The 18,925-nt window shown below is 39.6% G+C and overlaps 1 protein-coding gene across 4 annotated transcripts in view; it reads right to left on the reverse strand.

Moving 5' to 3' along the window:
* Window positions 1-18,925, reverse strand: part of VIT (vitrin) — a 177,370-nt gene that overhangs the window by 68,254 nt on the left and 90,191 nt on the right. For 2 of the 4 annotated variants that reach the window (XM_089694255.1, XM_089694251.1), the window contains exons 2-5: window positions 18,623-18,782; window positions 10,187-10,238; window positions 2,331-2,387; window positions 843-999 (exon numbers count right to left, since the gene is read on the reverse strand). In XM_089694255.1, the coding sequence (XP_089550381.1) occupies window positions 843-999; window positions 2,331-2,387; window positions 10,187-10,220 (248 nt within the window). In that variant the 5' untranslated portion in view covers window positions 10,221-10,238; window positions 18,623-18,782. Of the gene's footprint in view, window positions 1-842; window positions 1,000-2,330; window positions 2,388-10,186; window positions 10,239-18,622; window positions 18,796-18,925 lie in introns of all 4 variants that reach the window. The other 2 variants (XM_089694253.1, XM_089694254.1) reach the window with 2 other exon arrangements.

Consider the following 18,925-nt stretch of genomic DNA (forward strand, 5'->3'; position numbering starts at 1 on the left):
TACTTCATTGTTTGTGAGTATATTTTTGTATTCAATAAAATTTGGTTTACCGAGGTAATGCGCAAGGTTGGTGCGCTTCTTTTTTGTTTTTGCTTCACAGTATTGGTCGAGTTTCCCCAGCCTTGTTTGGAGCTGCACAACCCCATATGCACAGGTGGTCGAATTTTTTCAAGTTCTGGTTCCATCTTTCCACCTCCTTTGGGTCTCTGAGCGCAGGAGAGTTAGTTTCTACAATAAATATATAGACCTGACTCTATCACATGTTGGTTAGCATAGCTCTGAGGAAGGAGGCATGCCTCTGAAATGCGTCAGCTTGCCAGTCCAGCTGGGTTGCATGGACACTAGGGTTGTCACCGCATCCTTTTAAAACCGAACACATTAATTACACAAGTTCTGAGGCTAATTTAATGCAGATAAGGCACTAAGTGAGTTTAATTACCACCTTAATCAACCACAGATCTTGTGTAATTATTATGTCTTTGGTTTTAAAGGGATGAGGTGGCAACCCTAATGGACACGCGATTTCCCTTGTTGTGGCATCTTGTGGTTTTTATGCAATTTTACTTTCCACTTCTGTGAGTATCTATTTGGCATCTATGTTTTGTGAACAATAAATCATTGGTAGTGCATTAGGTGTTTGCCCCCTCCTCTTTGTTCTTTTTGTAGTTTTCACAAGACTTCCCCGGTTGAGGAGGGCAGCATCTACTACACATTCCTGGAGAAGTTCATGATCCATAGGATATGATACATCATTTTTGGTAATCTTCCTCTTTGGTAGACCTATGAGCACTGAATTTTACAGAGTTTTTCATGTAGGTAAGACAGAGAATTTAACTACAAACCTGTGAATGGCCGCTGAGCAAATAGTTGAGAATGAGGCGTATATGTCTGTGCCATAAGTACGATATTTCTGATCCTTGCATCCAGGAGGACATTTTGCAAGGAATTCAGGATTGACTATTCTTCCAGCTTTAACTTCACAGGCAATACTGGGCACATCTGTGAAAGTAAACAATACGCTTTATATTATATTCCTATATAATTGTCATTGTTGACATAAGATTATAAAAACACAATTTCATTCTTTGTTAAAAGTGTGCGCAAAAACCTTATTTGGGTATTATCTAAGTATAATTAAGGTACCTCTAATGCTAGGTGTCCCACTGGTGGCTGGTTCTTCTTTATTGAAAAATGTTATGTACATAAATCCTCTGTTGGTAATGCTACTGTTGAAATTTTGGCAGCGAAACTGACAGTTGGAGCTGGATCCCAGCGATTATAGTGGGCTGCTTGCTGTGCAGCTCCTCCATTCAGAAAACATCTTGTATTCTTTTCAAAGAATGCAAGCCATTCTGTGATTGGACAGGTGGCATTTGAACATCACAATCCCCCCTTGTCCAATTACAGCTCAAAACCTGTCATCATTTACCATTGCAAAGCTAAGTGATGGTGTCACCTCAAGCCCCAATTGATTCCCCATAATATAGACTAAAATACATATATTAGGTAATACAGTAGAAAAAAAGTGACATCTTTTTCATGGCCTTTTGAAGAAGAAGAAGTGAAGATGCAAACTGTACAAAACCAATAATTTAGGTAAAAGTTGTTACATAGTTATTCTGGCTGAAAAAAAGACAAAAGTCTATCCAGTTCAACCATTAAAAAAAAAAAAAAGTTATAATCCTATGCCCACAGTTGATCCAGAGGAAGGGGAAAAAACCCAGCAAAGCATGATCCAATTTGCTCCTGAAGGAGAAAAAATTCCTTCCTGATCCCCCGAGAGGCAATCGGATATTCCCTGGATCAACTTTACCTATAAATGTTAGTATCCAGTTATATTCTGTGTATCTAATAAAGATTCCAGGCCTTTTTGAAGCAATCCACTGAGCTGGCCAGAACCAACTCTTGAGGGAGACTATTCCACATTTTCACAGCTCTTACTGCAAAGAAACCTTTCCGTGTTTGGGGATTAAATCTCTTTTCCTACAGATGTAAAGAGTGCCCCCTTGTCCTCTGTGATGACCTCAGGGTGAATAACTCTACACCGAGTTCACTATATGAACCACTGATGTATTTATACATGTTGATCATAACCCCCTTAATCTCCTCTTCTCAAGAGAAAATAAATTCAGTTCCTCTAATCTTTCCTCATAGCTGATCTCCTCCATGCCTCTTATCAGTTTGGTTGCCCTTCTCTGTACTTTCTCCAGTTCCCCAATGCTCTTTTTGTGAATTGGTGCCCAAAACTGAATTGCATATTGCAGATGAGGTCACATAATACAGTGCTATTTTCCCAACAACACAAGTGGTGGAGCAACATCAAAACCTACGTTGTCTGTTCTTTTTATTCTTCTTGGAAGATACACCAGTGCACCCCAGGATTAAAACTGTACAGTGAGAAACAGAGCACAAATGAATTAATCATGAACAAATAGATCTAATCAGCATAAGAAGCATTTTTAAGTTTACAGTAACATAAGTTTACAGTAACATAACTATTACCTGTTCAAGACACCTCTTAAAGATGCTCTTAGGCTTCGTTCACACCAAATGCACTACAGTCCATTTAACATGGTTTCCTACGGAACACGTTCACATCTATGCTTTTTTTGAGCTGCTGCGTTCTTGGAAAGGGTCAAGTACTTTTTGAAAAGTAAAAAACAGAGTTTTTGCTGCAATAGATTTCAATGGACAATCTGCTGAAATCCATGGCAGTGCGTTTTTGCCGCATTTTTGCGTTTTGCATTTTTATTCTGCCCAGCAACAAAAACTCCACTTTAAGAAAAAAAAAGCTGAACAAAATGCAAAACGCAGTAAAAACGCTTGCAGAAAAACGCAAAATGAACTGCGAAAAGCACTGCAAAACGGACAAAAAGCAAACTGCATAGGTGTGAACGGAGCCTAAATGACTGCATTGGGGACTGTAATCCAGTAATACATCCACCTGGGAAGAATGTCTGCGGGAGATCCAGTGGACTCTAGAAAAGCCTTGGCATGAGTAAAGTGTTAGCTAGTGCCTGTGGCTGTCCAAGGAAAGTTTTGTTCCAATCTACTTGTTTGCCTCCTGTTCGCTTCTAGGCATTAAAGAATTCTTGTAATTTTGTTTTTCCTGAAGTGAGGTAACAGTTCATAAACCCTGAGTGCTTTGCTTTTTATATTCTGTCCTGTTTTGGGATCATTGGGAGTTAGAGGAAGTTAGGTTGTGTGTGTTTTCAGCACTGCATTGTTATCAGGAAGGAAAGCCCCTTACGTGTTTGCAGTTGTATTTTTTTTTTGATTGGTGGGTTTCCAGGCATTGGGCATTGTGATTGACATGGATCTTCACAGCTGGGTGACGTGAATAAATATGGATGTACAACATGGGACATTTTTAGGGTCTATCCTTTTAATAAATGGCTTTTCAAAAATGATGTGTGTGTTTTGTAGCATGAACTCCATACTCATTCACATAGGGGAGGTCGGTATTTAATTGTTAAAGGGGCATGGGGCTTTCAGATTCCGATAAGCCCCTTGTCCACAAAGCCCCAAACCACTGGGCTATTAGTGGCAGTAGGTGGCACTTGTCCTCATCAAAATGCTTTGCCAAGGCTGTCCCTTGCTTGCACGCTCATCCCTTCCCTGTCATGATCTGTCAGGCTGCATGCACAGACTGCAAAGGTCTGTAGAGCATTTTTTTTTCAGGGGGAGGATCTCATGATTTCCTTCCTTTTTTTTGCACAGGGTTCTCTCTTACCCACTTGCCCTCTTCAGGATTTACCCCCCTTCCTGACCAGGCCATTTTTTGCGTTACGGTGCTGCGTTACTTTAACTGTCAATTGCACGGTCATGCAACGCTGCATCCTTTTTTTCCCTACAAATAGAGCTTTCATTTGGTGGTATTTGATCACTTCTGCATTTTAATTTTTTGGGATATAAAAAAGAGAAACCTGACAATTTTGAGAAAAAAACATTTTTGACTTTTTGCTATTAAATATGTCCAGTAAAAAAATTTAAAAATCTAATTTCATCATAAATTTAGGCCAAAATGTATTCTGCTACATGTCGTAGCTAAAAAAAAATCCAAATACGTGTAAATTAATTGGTTTACGTGAAAATTATAGTGTTTAAAAATGGCTGTATATATACTGGGATTTTTTTTTTTTAATTTTTACTAGTAATGGCAGCGATCAGCAACTTGTAGCGGTACTGCGATGGGCATTCTGATACGGGGGGGGGGGGAACTTACTTGGTGCCACTGACACCAACACAGTGATAAGTGCTGATAAAAAGCACGGACACTGTACTAATGGCGCTGGGCAGGAAGGGATTAACATGTGGGGCAATCAAGGTTAACTGTGTGTGTTTTACTATTAGGCTGTGTGTTTGTGCTCCACTGTAAGCACACTGCTTTGCATGGCTGTGCTATGCTCAGCCATGCAAAGCAGTGTGCAGGAGCTGACAGGGCAGAGAACTGTTTTGTTTACAAACAGTTCCCCCCCTCCCCCCATCTGAGATGCTCGGGAATCACCAGGCGCCGGCAAGTAACCACCAGCCGGGACCCGGTGATTGACAGCCATGACCTGGAGATGCAAAATCATGTATATATATGTGATTTTGCGCACCCATGCCACCCTATAGCAGTACTTCTGCTACAGGGTAGACGAGAAGCAGTTAAAATCAATACCAGGCCCAATGCATCTTTAAGAATTATGGGGGGACCCCATGCCATTTTTTTTTGCGTGGGGGTTCCCCATTAACAGAATGGAATCCTCAGCTACTTTGTTTACAAACAGAATGAAGTGGCAGGGAGTTGTCGTTTTGCCAGCAATTTGAACAAATTTTTTATTCATAAATGTCAGTTTTGCTGGGGTAGGTTATATACATTGCACTAATGTTCCACTTCACAGGCAGGGTCAGAGCATCCCCTGGCATCTTGTTTAATGCAATTTGTTAAAGTTTCACTTCAAGCATTTTAAACATTCCTGCTTAATGGAATTTAAACTTTTTTTTTTTTTGCTTTGGCACATCTAAGGACAATGCCCAGCCCTGCATGCTGTTTGTCTGACAGTCACTTGCCTATTATTCTAGAAAATGGTCATTACTGGGTTTTTCTTTAACATTTGGCTCTCATTGACTTCAATTAGGTTTGGATTTGGCATCCAAACCTCAGTACTGCTTACAGCGTCCCCCCCCCCCCTTCTTGAACCAATCCCAGGCATGTACATCTCATCACTAGCCCTGGTATCAATTGTCATTGTTGCAGAATGATGTGGGCATTCCAAATTTTTACAGTTCTCCCCAGAACAAGAGAAAAATCTTTGTTCAATGACAACTGATCCTTGCTTTGGAGATGTTTCTTCTCAGTTTCCTTTGCATCTCCAGGACAGGAAGTGAAGAAAAGTCACAGACCAAAAAAGTACAAGTTAGAGTGGTTGTAAAGGCTGAAGGTTTTTCACCTCCATGCATTCTATGCATGAAGGTAAAAAACCTTCTGTGTGCAGCAGTCCCCCAGCCCCCTCAATACTTGACTGAGCCCCATCGTGATCCAGCAATGTGAATGACAGCCTTGGCTGTTCTGGGTCTCTGCCTCCTCATTGTCAGTCACAGGCAGTCAGCCAATGAGGAGAGAGGGGGGTGGGGCCAAGCCACAGCTTCGTATGTGAATGGACGCACGGAGCAGCGGGTGCCCCCATAGCAAGCTGCTTGCTGTGGGGGCACCCGACAGACAGGAGGAGCCAGGACAGCCTGCAGGGGACCCGAGAAGAGGAGGATCCAGGCTGCTCTGTGCAAAACCAGTACACACAGTAGGTAAGTATAGACATGTTTATTATTTTATGGAAAAAAAATGAACCTTTAGAATCGCTTTAACCTTTCCCTATACTATCCAAAACTCAAAAGAAAAGTTTTGATGATGTATACACTTTAAATTTAGCTTAGCTCTTCAGTAAATGCTTCAGAAAGCTTTTGTGTTTAATTTTGGTAAGATATAGTTAACATGCCTGGTTCTGCTGTAGCACATAATTTGATCTGGCTTTTTAAAGTCTTATTCATCCCAGAATGCATGCATAATGTGATGTATTGGTATCCCTTTATAGACACATCTGGTATGAATGAGCTCTTAAACTTTACATTGCAATATAACTGACAGCTTTATGCCAAATACAAGAGGACGATTCTTTGTGGTCCTAAAAAATACTTGTTTTAACCATAAAAATATGTAAATGACAATCTTTTTAAAGTCAGTGGACAACTATTCAGAATTTGAGTTGCCCAATCTCAGAGCCAAGAGGTAGTAGTTTTAATTAGCCAGAAAACATATTTCATTTTTAACAGCAAAAAAAGCAAAGGAAACCTGTACTGAGGGAAAATATAGACTGCCTTTGCTAGCCAATGTTTACTGCCTGGCTTTCAGTGGCTTCAATACTTTCTTAGTAATGAAACTCCTAGTCTGCAGACTTGTTTCAGGTCATTGGCTTAGGAAATATTAAAGCCAGAGGACTGCTATGGCAGCTTTGATGTTTCCGTCAGTACATATTCGAGTTGGATCCCAGTTTTGGGTATTGGAAACTGGCTAGTTATGTGTGTTTATATCTTGTGTGTGTCATTACATTTTTATTTTAGAATCAATATATACATCAAGTCATATAGGGTTGTTTTTAAGTCCCTAGGCCTTAGGCTACCCACATATGTGAGCACACTTTGGAGTGAGTGGCTTGATCATCAAAATACTTGACCGTACACAAGCATGACCAAATCTGATATTTATTTAGGTCTTAGCACATCCACCCAACTACATTTGCAATGGGCGCATGCTATTTCTACAAGTCAATGTGGTCAATGCTAATACACTTTTCTCATGCTGTAAAATTACCAGGCAGGATGAGACATTTGCTCAAAATAAAGTAATGAAGATTTAGGTTGCTTTGAGCACAGTACTACATATTTCGCCAAAGAAAAATTCTACTTGAATCAGACTGATTCATTGGATGCCACATTTTACAAAATTTAGTCTGTTTTTGCCAAAGAGTTTTTTCCATTTTCAGTTCATAATTTTTTTAGAAGGCTTTATTATTATTGCTCCTTCAATTTTTTTTTTTCCTATCCCACAGCCAATAATTCCTACAGAAAAACATACCAGAAGATCTGCATTTGCCAAGTCTACTGGTGGTAGACTCTTCATCTACATTTTGGCACCAGTCACCATGCAGATATCCACATCTGATTTCAGGGTATTATTTACAGGTTAAACAAAGGTAAAATGTGTATGGGAACTCAATAGTCGGCAGTTTTTCTCAGTTTTTTTTTTCATGAGCCAAAACCTATAGTTAAAAACTTTTAAAATTAAGGTGGACATTCATGTTGTTAACCACATTGAGGGGGTATACAGGGCATACTTTGGCAGATTACATTTTAAAGTGCACCAGTGCCCTATTGTAAAGGTTCGAAGTAAAAGTGCTTCCCAGGAGCATTCCCAGAAATACGTTTAGAGAAATGTGTAACCCCTACTAATTAGGTTATGAAAGGGCAATTCACAAGGAACATATCATGTAGAAGCTAGCCTTTAGCAAACACAGAATCTAATGCCGTCTATACCTAGTTACACAGTAGCACCTCTTCTTGAACTACCTCTGCTGGAGATTTTTTCTGGAATAGGGCCCCTTTAAGTGGCAAATTACTATCTTAAAATATAAACTAAGGCACATATCTTCACTGATAACATACATATTGTTATGTAATTATTTACAGTTATCTTCAATGATATCCAGTGATGAGCAAAATAGAGATTTTTAATTTCTCCAATATTTCAGTAAAAATTTGAAGATTTTGGCCAAATTTCACTATTTTGACTAAATGCATTGGTATTAATGGGAAACAATAAGGTGTATTTGTGGTGGTCCTAAAGTGTTCCGTGGGCTGTGAATGGCTACTGAAGGTTATGGAAGCTCCCTTAAAGGGGTTGTAAACCTCAGACATGAAAAATGAACAAAGCGTATCCAACTATTCTGTGTACTAATGTGAATCCAAACGCTGAGTATGGCTCCTCTGATCTCTCCTCTCTCTGTTATCTACATGAGTCACTTCTGACAGTTTTTCACTTACAGCAGTCTAAAGAGAGATGGTCCACCTTCTTCCCCCAGCACGCAGCAGATGACTCGTACCCTCAGATCCCTATTTGTCTATGAGCCTGTAAGTCTGTATAGGGGGGTATGTCCTTTCCCGTCACTCAGTTATAAGATATCTGGAAACTCTGTGATCTAGCTCTGCAGTATGTATGACTTCAGATCCCTGCCTCCTGCTGCTAGAAATGAGAACAATCCTTTGATTTGTGTTTTTAGAATGATCTACATAAGGGGTGTCAAACTCAGTTTCATCCTGGGCCGCATCAGCAGTATGGTTGCCCTCAAAGGGATGGTTGTGCACTAGGAGTGCGCCATGTACAGAGTGCCGGGTTTAGGGGTGTGCTGTGTACACAGTGCAGGCTTTAGGGGTGCACTGCTACAGAGTGCAGGGTTCAGGAGTGTATTATGTACAGAGTGCAGGGTTTAGGGGGTGAGCTGCATACAGAGTGCAGGATTTAGGGGTGTGCTGCATACAGAGTGCAAGGTTTATGGGTGCGCTATGTACAGAGTACAGGGTTCAGGAGTGCATTATGTACAGATTTCAGGGTGTAGAGGTGCACTGCTGTGTACAGAGTGCAGGATTTAGGAGTGTGCTGTATACAAAGTGCAGGGTTTAGGGATGCACTGTATACAAAGTGCAGAGTTCAGGGGTGCGCCGTATACAGAGTGCACATCCCATTTCCACCCCTCCTCCTAGGCTTTGACCACTGAACTCCATATCTCCTGCCATACTTCCACAATCCTCATCCTCTCCCACCCCCAGCTTCTTTGCATTTCTCTCTCCTAAGTGGACCAGCTGTAGATCCTCCCTGCAAGGGCTACGTGACATGGCCTGGTGGGCCAGTTACGTCCCGCAGGCCTTGTGTTTGCTATATGTCATCTACAAGAGACATGGCTGCAGATAAACGGGTACAACTTATGTAGGAGGATTTGTTTCATCTCCGTATATCGCCTGAGGCTAGTCATTGCACTGGGTATATGTAAAGATTTATATTTACTGGGCTTAGTCTAGCGCTAAGAAATTGCTTTATCATTAACTACACTATTGTATGCTTTTTTAACAATAGGAAAAAAAGAAAGTGGAAAAATACATTAAAATAAACCAATAGTATGAAAATAACCACCACATATAAAATATCCTCTAAATAAAGAAGACAAAAATAAAAATTTTTCAAGCAGATTATGTGTAAGGAACTTAAGGAGCTAAATTGAGAACTTAATATTTTAATATTGAAATCAATTTCACCTAAATGACTCCACCTATCCCCACTGATAACATATTTTATATTGCTCTGAATTATTCTAGAGCTATTTGTTGGTTCACATTGACATTGGGGCAGCAAAGTGGCTAAATGGTTAACACTTCCGCCTGGCAGTACTAGGGTCATTGGTTTGAATCCCAACCGTGGCACCACCTGCCTGGAGTTTGCACGTTCTCCCTGTGGCAGCATGGGTTTCCTTCAGGTACTCCAGTTTCCTCCCACACTCCAAAGACATGCTGGCAGGTTAATTGGCTCCTGTCTAAATTAGCCCTAGTATGTGTATGTATGAATGTGAGTTAGGGACTTTAGATTGTACACCCCTTGAGGGTTAGGGACTGAATGTACAATATATATATGTAAAGCACTGTGTAAATTGACAGCGCTACATAAGTACTTATAATAATAAAATTTCAAACTAGGCAAGCAATGCCACCTGTTTCTCATAAACATTTTATATCTACTTTTTTTTTTTATCTCCACCTAGCCTCAGACAAAAATGTACAAGTTGGGAAAGGAGGAGATGAATTTATTGTGTCAGTAGATCATAATGCTTTATTACAGTACATTTCAACTCAGTGAGGTGAGGATAGGAAGGTATGTGTATTGCATATCAAGATATTCTTCTGCATATTAGAGAAACCTTGTGCAATGAAAAACTGATTTCAGTAAAGTTAAGGGCATATTTATAAAGCAGTGAATGTCACACTGGTGCGCCAAGAATGACCAGAATGCTAAAATCAAAGATTCTTATCTTTGGAAATATAGATTTTAGTTATAGCAAAAAATATACTCACTGTAAAAAATACATACAAATATAAAACTTACCAAATAAAACTGTTATAGCTTTCTCCTTCATCATAGCAAAACAGCAAACACACTGAAAAAGAAAATGTAAATAATAAATATAGGTAAATGCAATACTATATTTATAGTCATGTGCACCCCATGGAAATTGTCGACTTGTTAAATTGTTTAAAAATATTTGAACAAGCAAACAATAAATCTTCAACCTACACATGGTGATATACTTCATAAAATACAAGGACAATTTCCCTTTCAAATGCATTTAACAAAAATATCAATGGATGTAATATTGTACTGTGAAAAAGTAAGTTCTTCACCTCTGTCAGACTCTGGCATCAACTTGGTGAAATGTTTGACTACTGCTTCATGCACATTTTTTTCAGTTGCAAGCCAAGTTGCAACCCAACAACATTTCACTGAAATGTTAAAATCAGGGCTGTGACTAAGCCACTCCATAACCATAGTGGGAGGGGCCTTACATGCTGATGTCACGCCGCCTTATTTGTGGTTTGGAACGGTGGCCATTTTAGTAAGTCTGGTTGCTTGCAGTTTTATGTTTTCTCCACGTGGAGAATTTGTTTTATTTATTTGTTTTATTGTATATGGTCCTTAATAAATTTACTACACTATGAATCGAGGCTCTGTGTGGCGAGCTACTTTTCTTAGAATCGCTGGCCGTCTGTGGTAGTACCTGGAAAAATGAGCCATCTGCCGAGGCTGTAACACACATTGGGCGCTATTACTTGTTGTCTTCTGGTGAGTGCATAGTGGTGGTGGATTCACTCAAGAAGATTTCCCCGTTTGACCGTCTGCACAGATGAATTTTTATATATGAAGAGTTTATTTTTGATTCTTGGACTTTCTTTTTGGACCGAGCACTTTGTCTTTATCACTAATGATTTTATTCACTTTATGATGACTTCTGATTTATAAAAAGGTTGTTTTTTCACTGATGAATATACAGAATTAATTTATTTATATGTGAATTTATTTATACTGGTATTTCATATTTTCATATTTCATATGCACTTTATTTGAGGGCTGCATCTATCCACTTTATTATTCCATAACCTTTGTTTATGTTTTTGAGGTACTCCTTTGCTAGTGTGCTTTGGATCATTATCATGTTGAAAGTTCATTTCCAGTACAACTTTACCTTTTGGACAAATGACTTCACATTTCTTCAAGCACACCTCTGTATGATGCAGAATTAATCATTTATTCAATGACTAGAAAGTACCCAAGCCTTGAAGCAACAAAACAAGCCCAAAACCATAACATTTCCACCACCATGCTTCACAGTTGGTATGCAACTCTTTTCCTTTCCACCATTAGTCTGTTACTATGGCCAAACAACTGTATTTTTGATTCATCAGTCTACAGCACAATGTTCAAAAAACCATAGACTGCCTAAATAATGTCAAACTGTAGTTTTGCTCTGAAGTTCTTAAATGACAGCAAAGCTTTTTTTTGGCATACTTCCCATATAGGTCAAATTGATGCATCTTTCAATACTTTGACAACAACCATTACAAAAATTACAACACCTCCAGCTAACATAACTAAATTGTGGGGTTCTTGGAGACATTTTGCGGAATAGTTTAAAATCTACACAACTTGAAAATAATTTTTCCTTACAGTGTAATGTTTGATTTCAATTAATTTATTAATCGTTTTAATAGATCCCCTGCAAGACTCAGAGATCCACATTCTTTGTTTCTGAGGGACTTAGAGGATGACTTAGCATGATGACAGTACACACCTTAATAGCAAAAAGAGAACACCAGACCCTATATATTTGGAATTTAGAAAGGACAGGTTTCAACAGACATTCTCCCTAAGGAGGGCTTAATTATTGTCACCTAATCTGGAACATCTAATTCTGATTTTGAGTAAGTGGTATACTTACTTTTGCCACCTCTCTAATATGCATTTCCATTCATTTAGATTATGAGAATGTATACACCATGTCAATTTTATGTGTCATTTGTTCAGGTATATTACCGTATATTTATCTTTATGCAGTATTTGAACATAATGTTTGCTTGTTCAGTTATGTTGAAAAATTAACTTTTGCCACGGGGAGTGCCTATTTTATGCATGACTGTATGTTCCAAACACATACTGTGACTGTCTGTGTATGTACTAAAGGAAGAGAGCATGCTCAATTTTTAAAGCATATATCCAAATGGAGAACTAGATGAAGCTGTGTTTACTTCAATCCAAACCAATGCATACGCAAGTCCTATTTTTCAATTTAGTTTGCCCACGAATGGGTTTTCATTGTGAACAAAATTTACTGTACTTAACTGCTTCTCATCCGCCCTATAGCAGATATACAGGGTGGCACGGATGTGCAAAATCGCATATATATATATGCGATTTTGCCTTTCCGGGTAGGGGCTGCACGCGCGCCCTACCCATGCCGCCATTCGCAGCCATGGCTGTCAATCATCGGGTCCCGGCTGGTGGTTACCCGCCAGCGCCTGGTGATTTCCGATGATCTCCGATGGGGAGGAGAACTGTTTTGTTTACGAAAAGTTCTCACTGTCAGCTCAGGCACACTGCTTTGGATGGCTGTGCACACTGACATAGCCCCCCTAGTAAAACACTCCCAGCTCCAAGCACACAGTTAACCCTTTGATCGCCCCTCATGTTAATCCCTTTCTGCCCAGTGCCATTAGTACAGTGTTTTATGACAAAATTAGATTTTTAAATTTTACTGGACATGTTTGATAGCAAAAAAGTCAAATATTGTTTTTTTCTTTTTTTTTTATAGAGCAAAAAATTAAAAAAGCACACAGGCGATCAAATACCACCAAAAGAAAGCTCAATTAGTGGGGAAAAAGGACATAAATTTCATTTGGGTGCAGCGTTGCATGACCGTGCAATTGTCAGTCAACGTAACACAGCACCGTAATGTAAAAAATGGCCTGGCCAGGAAGGGGGGTAAATCCTCAGGAGGGCAAATGGTTAACAAGATAGGTGCACCTAAACATTTTGCAAAGACTTTACTCTTTTAGTAAATCAACCCTGATGTCTTTCACTGTATGATGTAGTTGTTTACATTCTTCTTCAAATGTATATCTTTCATACTGTAGATGAGCCTGCACATTTATGATAATTCAGGCATATTCAGATTCATGCACATGCCAATATGTGACTACTGTAGTTCTCTTTAAACTATAGTTTTGTAAAACTGAAGATGTTAACCTCACCTAAACGTGGCAGCTCCTAAACTCTGCTGAAAGCCTATGTGTACATGGACATACAGGCTTTTATGGAGTTGAGTTTAGGTGCTTTGGCAGAAAAATGCCAAAAGCTCCTAAACTCGAGTTTAGGAGCTGCTCGTGTACATGAAGCCTAAATCTCCCTCTCCTGAACTCGGAAGAATCACGTTCAGGATAGGAATGTTTTGACCACCGACTGCAGGAAACCACAAAATGCGGCACAATTGTGGTATCGCGGTTGCTGTGTTTTGCAGCGGTTATAATAGTGCCCTATCATTGGTGTCAGTGGGAGGAATAGTGCCCTATCATTGGTATCAGTGGGAGGAATAACACCCCATCATTGGTGTCATTGGGAGAAATAGTGCCCTATCATTGGTATCAGTGGGAGGAATAGTGCCCCATCATTGGTGTCAGTGGGTGTAATAGTGCCCCATCATTGGTGTTAGTGGAAGGAATAGTGCCCCATCATTGGTGTTAGAGGGAGAAATAATACCCCGTTGTTGGCATCAGTGGAAGGAATGGTGCACCGAGGGCCAGATAAAGGCAAGCAAAGGGCTGCAGTTTGGAGACCCCTGTCCTATGCTTTGCAAATAAAAAAAAATTGCCTTTAATACATTTAATGACAATAAAGTAGTTAAACAGCTAAGCTTTCATTCTAAAATTGCCTAACAATCTTTCTCTTCAAAAGTTTTTTTTAAGCTCTTGATGAGAAGCAATCTCCAGTTCTAGTCTCCCCTAAAATGGGAGGCAAAAGCACAAACTCCCATTACTGGCCTTATTGGTGGAAATGGTCCTCTACATTAGTGGAAAGGTAACTCGTTGCTAAGGGGGAAGAAATCATTTAGTGGTAGCAGCAGAGAAGAAAAGATCTCCTTTGAAATTGAGAGATAGAAGGACTGAGGCTGGCCATACACTATACAATTTTCTTTAGATTTACAAAGAACCATATAATATGAAGTCAAACCTAAACAACACTTTCAACTGTATCCAGTTAGGCGGGCCCTTGCACTACACAGTTGAAGGTAAATCTGAAGAAAATTGGGCAGAAATTGGACAGAAAATTGGACAGTCCTTCTATCTCTCAATTTCAAAGGAGATCTTTTCTCCTCAGCTGCTACCACTAAATGATTTCTTCCCCCTTAGCAACAAGTTACCTTTTCACTAATGTGGAGGACCATTTCCACCAATCAGAACATAGAGTCTATGCTCCCATACTATAGTGGAGAAAGTAGTATTAAACTCTGCAAAAACTCTATTACCAACCAATAGAAATGTATGCAACTGACTAGCAGAGAAAAGGTACTATGCTGTGAGAGAAAATCAAGGGGAGCCGGAGATGCGCCGGCTGTTGGAATGGAGCTTCAGATCTAAGTTTTTTTGTTTTTTTTTACTCTAGATGCTGAGGAGGGTACGGAGGGTTTTGCTAAAATTAAATTTTTAATTTTAGATCCACTTTAAAGAACGTGTCGGTGGCACCCTAGTGTTTACTAATTCAAAGAGATCATTTTGAACTGTTTTTAAGCAAACCCAAAATAAAGATTTATTCTTAGGATGTCTGAGCATTTCAAGCATCTCTGGTTTCTCAGACAAAACCCAAATGTGTATTTTTAATTAACAGCCACACATAATGTAATGAGCAGTTTACTGTAAGAAGAAAACAAACTTTAGTTGGCCTGCTGTTTTCATGGGCAAATCTAAACCACATATGCATCCTTTAGTAATCAAAATAGCTTCGAAGAAAATAGAAACTTTTTGTAATCCTGATGTGGCCAGCATGGATTTAGATCTTTATTTTTAGGTCTTTAGGTCTTTATTTTCACATTTTAAAGACAGAACTAAGCTACAGTGTGCTACTGTATTAGGGCTCATGTACACTGCGGCTGCTAAACTGACATTTTTCTCAGCAGCCCCTGAACTCTCCCTAATGTTTTCCTATGTGTCCATGTACACTATGTCGTTTAAAGTCGTTTACAGGCAGTTGAGTTTACAGTCGTTTTCTTGAACGCACCAAACTTGCATCCAGTAGTAGATTTTACCGGCGTTTCAAACACCAAACATTTGTAAACACGTGTAAATGCGGTTAACCGCGTTTACAAGCATTTGCATTTAGATGCCTTTTTTGACAGGTCCATATCCAGATTCTGTCCAGAGCCTTTTTTCTTCATCAAAAATGAAATGCAAAGCATTTTCCATGTATTCAAATGGACCTAGTACACCAGCGCAGTCAGTTCCAGGTTTCACGTGAAGGAAAAAATGGTAGAACGTGCCGCATTATGCTGATGATGGGATCCATAGTGAATACAACCAGAAAAGACAGGTAATCTCAACACATACTGCTCTCTCTGCTTCTGCTCTCTCTATTTCTCTCAAAATGTCTGAAATAGTTAATTTTTTACTATTTTTCAGTGCATTCTGGGCATTTGGGAAGGTCTCCTGAGGTTATCTTTTAAAAATGCTTCTAAGCGCAAACATGCATAAATGTGGCTAAACGCGTATAAACGTGATTCTCCTTAGGGACAATGTCTGTTGAAACCTGTCCTTTCTAAATTCCAAATATATAGGGTCTGGTGTTCTCTTTTTGCTATTGAGGTGTGTACTGTCATCATGCTAAGTCATCCTCTAAGTCCCTCAGAAACAAAGGATGTGGATCTCTGAGTCTTGCAGGGGATCTAGGCCAGCCTCTCCTCCCATTTTAGGGGAGACTAGAACTGGAGATTGCTTCTCATCAAGAGCTTAAAAAAAACTTTTGAAGAGAAAGATTGTTAGGCAATATTAGAATGAAAGCTTAGCTGTTTAACTACTTTATTGTCATTAAATGTATTAAAGGCAATTTTTTTTTATTTGCAAAGCATAGGACAGGGGTCTCCAAACTGCAGCCCTTTGCTTGCCTTTATCTGGCCCTCGGTGCACCATTCCTTCCACTGATGCCAACAACGGGGTATTATTTCTCCCTCTAACACCAATGATGGGGCACTATTCCTTCCACTAACACCAATGATGGGGCACTATTACACCCACTGACACCAATGATGGGGCACTATTCCTCCCACTGATACCAATGATAGGGCACTATTTCTCCCAATGACACCAATGATGTGGTGTTATTCCTCCCACTGATACCAATGATAGGGCACTATTCCTCCCACTGACACCAATGATAGGGCACTATTATTTCCACTGATACCAATGATAGGGCACTATTCCTCCCACTGACACCAATGATAGGGCACTATTCCTCCCACTGACACCAATGATAGGGCACTATTCCTCCCACTGATACCAATGATAGAGCACTATTCATCCCACTGATACCAATGATAGGGCACTATTCCTCCCACTGACACCAATGATGGGGCGCTATTCCTCCCACTGACACCTGTGATGTAATTTTTCTACTCCCACTGACCACCAAGCCTATGGCATTATGTACTCCCACTGGCCAAACTCCAGCCCCCTTAAAGTTTGAAGGGCAGTAAACTGGCCCTTTGTTTTGAAACTTTGGAGACCCCTGGCATAGGAGATGGTTATTTTTTTTACATACTGTATGTGTACCATTGGAGAGATTTTCTCTTTACTTCCTGTCTTGTACAGAAAACAGGAATTCCAAAGAAATCTCCAAAGAGAGGGGAAAGCCATCTTAGCTGTCACTAGAACATATGTGCATTAGATGTGTGGCTCTTTCCAAGAATAGGTCCAAACTACACTTTTTTCATGGATATTTCTCTATAAGGACGAGAAATATCAGGTTCAAATGCATTCATTGTTTAAAAAAAAAAACCAATAGTGTTTGCATGCTTGCAGTATTTCATGACTTTACCAATCATTGGTTTGCAGGAATAAGTAATAGTTAAGTTATTGTTGTGCCACACCAATCTGCACAGCTCAACAAGATACCCAGCACTTACAGATATGGGGGAACATGGAACTTTCTTCTGTGTCGCCCACAATTTAGTGCTTAGTGCCAGAGTGGTGAATTATTGTTGCCAGAAATACACCATGCACCAGAAACTCTAAGTATCAGAAAGTCTTGTTAGGTAGTCTTGTGGCAGGGCAGGGAGTACAGTACAAGCTAAACTGTCACTAAACCACAGCATAAAAAAACCATCAGTAAATGCTGTATTGCATGCTGTCCACATTCACTCAGTCAGTATAAGATTTGTTTTCTGTATTCTGCAAAAAACATGAGTGATCCGCGTGTCCTCTATCACCACCTTCTGTCCAAGTTCCCAATGAAGCTAGAGACTTTGTAGAGCAGTGTTGGCAACTCTGTACATGCTCAATTCTCAGTGAATTTCTATGCTGAGCATTTCCTCCCTATCACATCTGAGCAGCCCACGTGAGTATAGGGTCATACATGTGGGCATATACACAGTAAATGAGAGCCTACTCCCTCTCTCCTCATCCATGCCCACTAACCAGCTAAACACAATGCGGGTGGAATAGTACATGTAAATTGAGAAGGCTTCACCTCCATGTTATTCTAAGACACAGGCTCGAGGGGTGTGACATAACCTGTGACTGGCAGAAATCCCAACACCATGTTATTGCCAAAAAATAATAAAGATTTGATTTCAAATATATTTGTCTGACAATTTGAAACAGTTTATTGAAATTAATTATTTATTTTTACTCTGTATTCCAAAGGCTGTTTTTTGAACATGTGACCAGCAGCAGAGGATTAGAAGCTCCTCCTGCCTATGTTTCCTTGCGGACAGGCTGGGAAAGAGCCGAGTCATGTGACAGCTGTATATTGATTAGGAAATAGGCACTTAGATTTTTTTTTTAATAAAAATAATTACAGTGCCATCAGAAAGAGAAGGGGCATTGTAATTTAAACAGTGTGTGTTTAGTATCACTTTACTGTCTGCTTATGCTGCTTCCTACACAGCAAACAAATTATTTTGTAGACCAGGTCACATGATCTTCACTATGGTCTATATACTCTTTTCAGTCTTAGAGGAAGAATCACTGCAGAGGTTCCGTTTTATAACATGCAGGCAGCAGGAAGATATTACCTGTAAAATAATAGGCATGACGCTGTGAGGGTGGTACTATGCTTTCATTCAACCTTTATAGGTGGAGAAAGACATGGAAATGCACTGATGTCACTGGAGGACTCCACCTTCAATGCACACAAACCATTTTATTGTGGTGCCACCAAAACAGCTTGTAGGAACTATTACTTAGATCAGGTACAATATTTATTCATATATACACAAGGACATACCTAAATTAGGTTCTGTTTAATCTGCTTCAGTCAGATTTTGGATAGTTGCTCACATACGGAGGGCTTGAGTTTGTCTTCTTCCTTTAGCTTTTGCTGGGCAACTTTCTCTGTGTCTGTATATCACCAATTAGGTTCACACTTCTGCCAGTAAGATTTGAATCTGATGGAAGAAACTGTAAATCAGATAAGCCGAATAAGGAACCAGAGCAATCATAAATGGCTAAAGGAAGCTTGTGATAATAAAAATCCATAGGCTGCCATTGCTGAACTCTCTTTTTGAAAATGCAAGATGCCTTATTATTC

Source organism: Staurois parvus, unplaced genomic scaffold (genome assembly GCF_062004578.1).
Source record: "Staurois parvus isolate SC_StPar_1 unplaced genomic scaffold, SC_StPar_1.0 ptg000657l, whole genome shotgun sequence".
NCBI classification, from domain to species: domain Eukaryota; kingdom Metazoa; phylum Chordata; class Amphibia; order Anura; family Ranidae; genus Staurois; species Staurois parvus.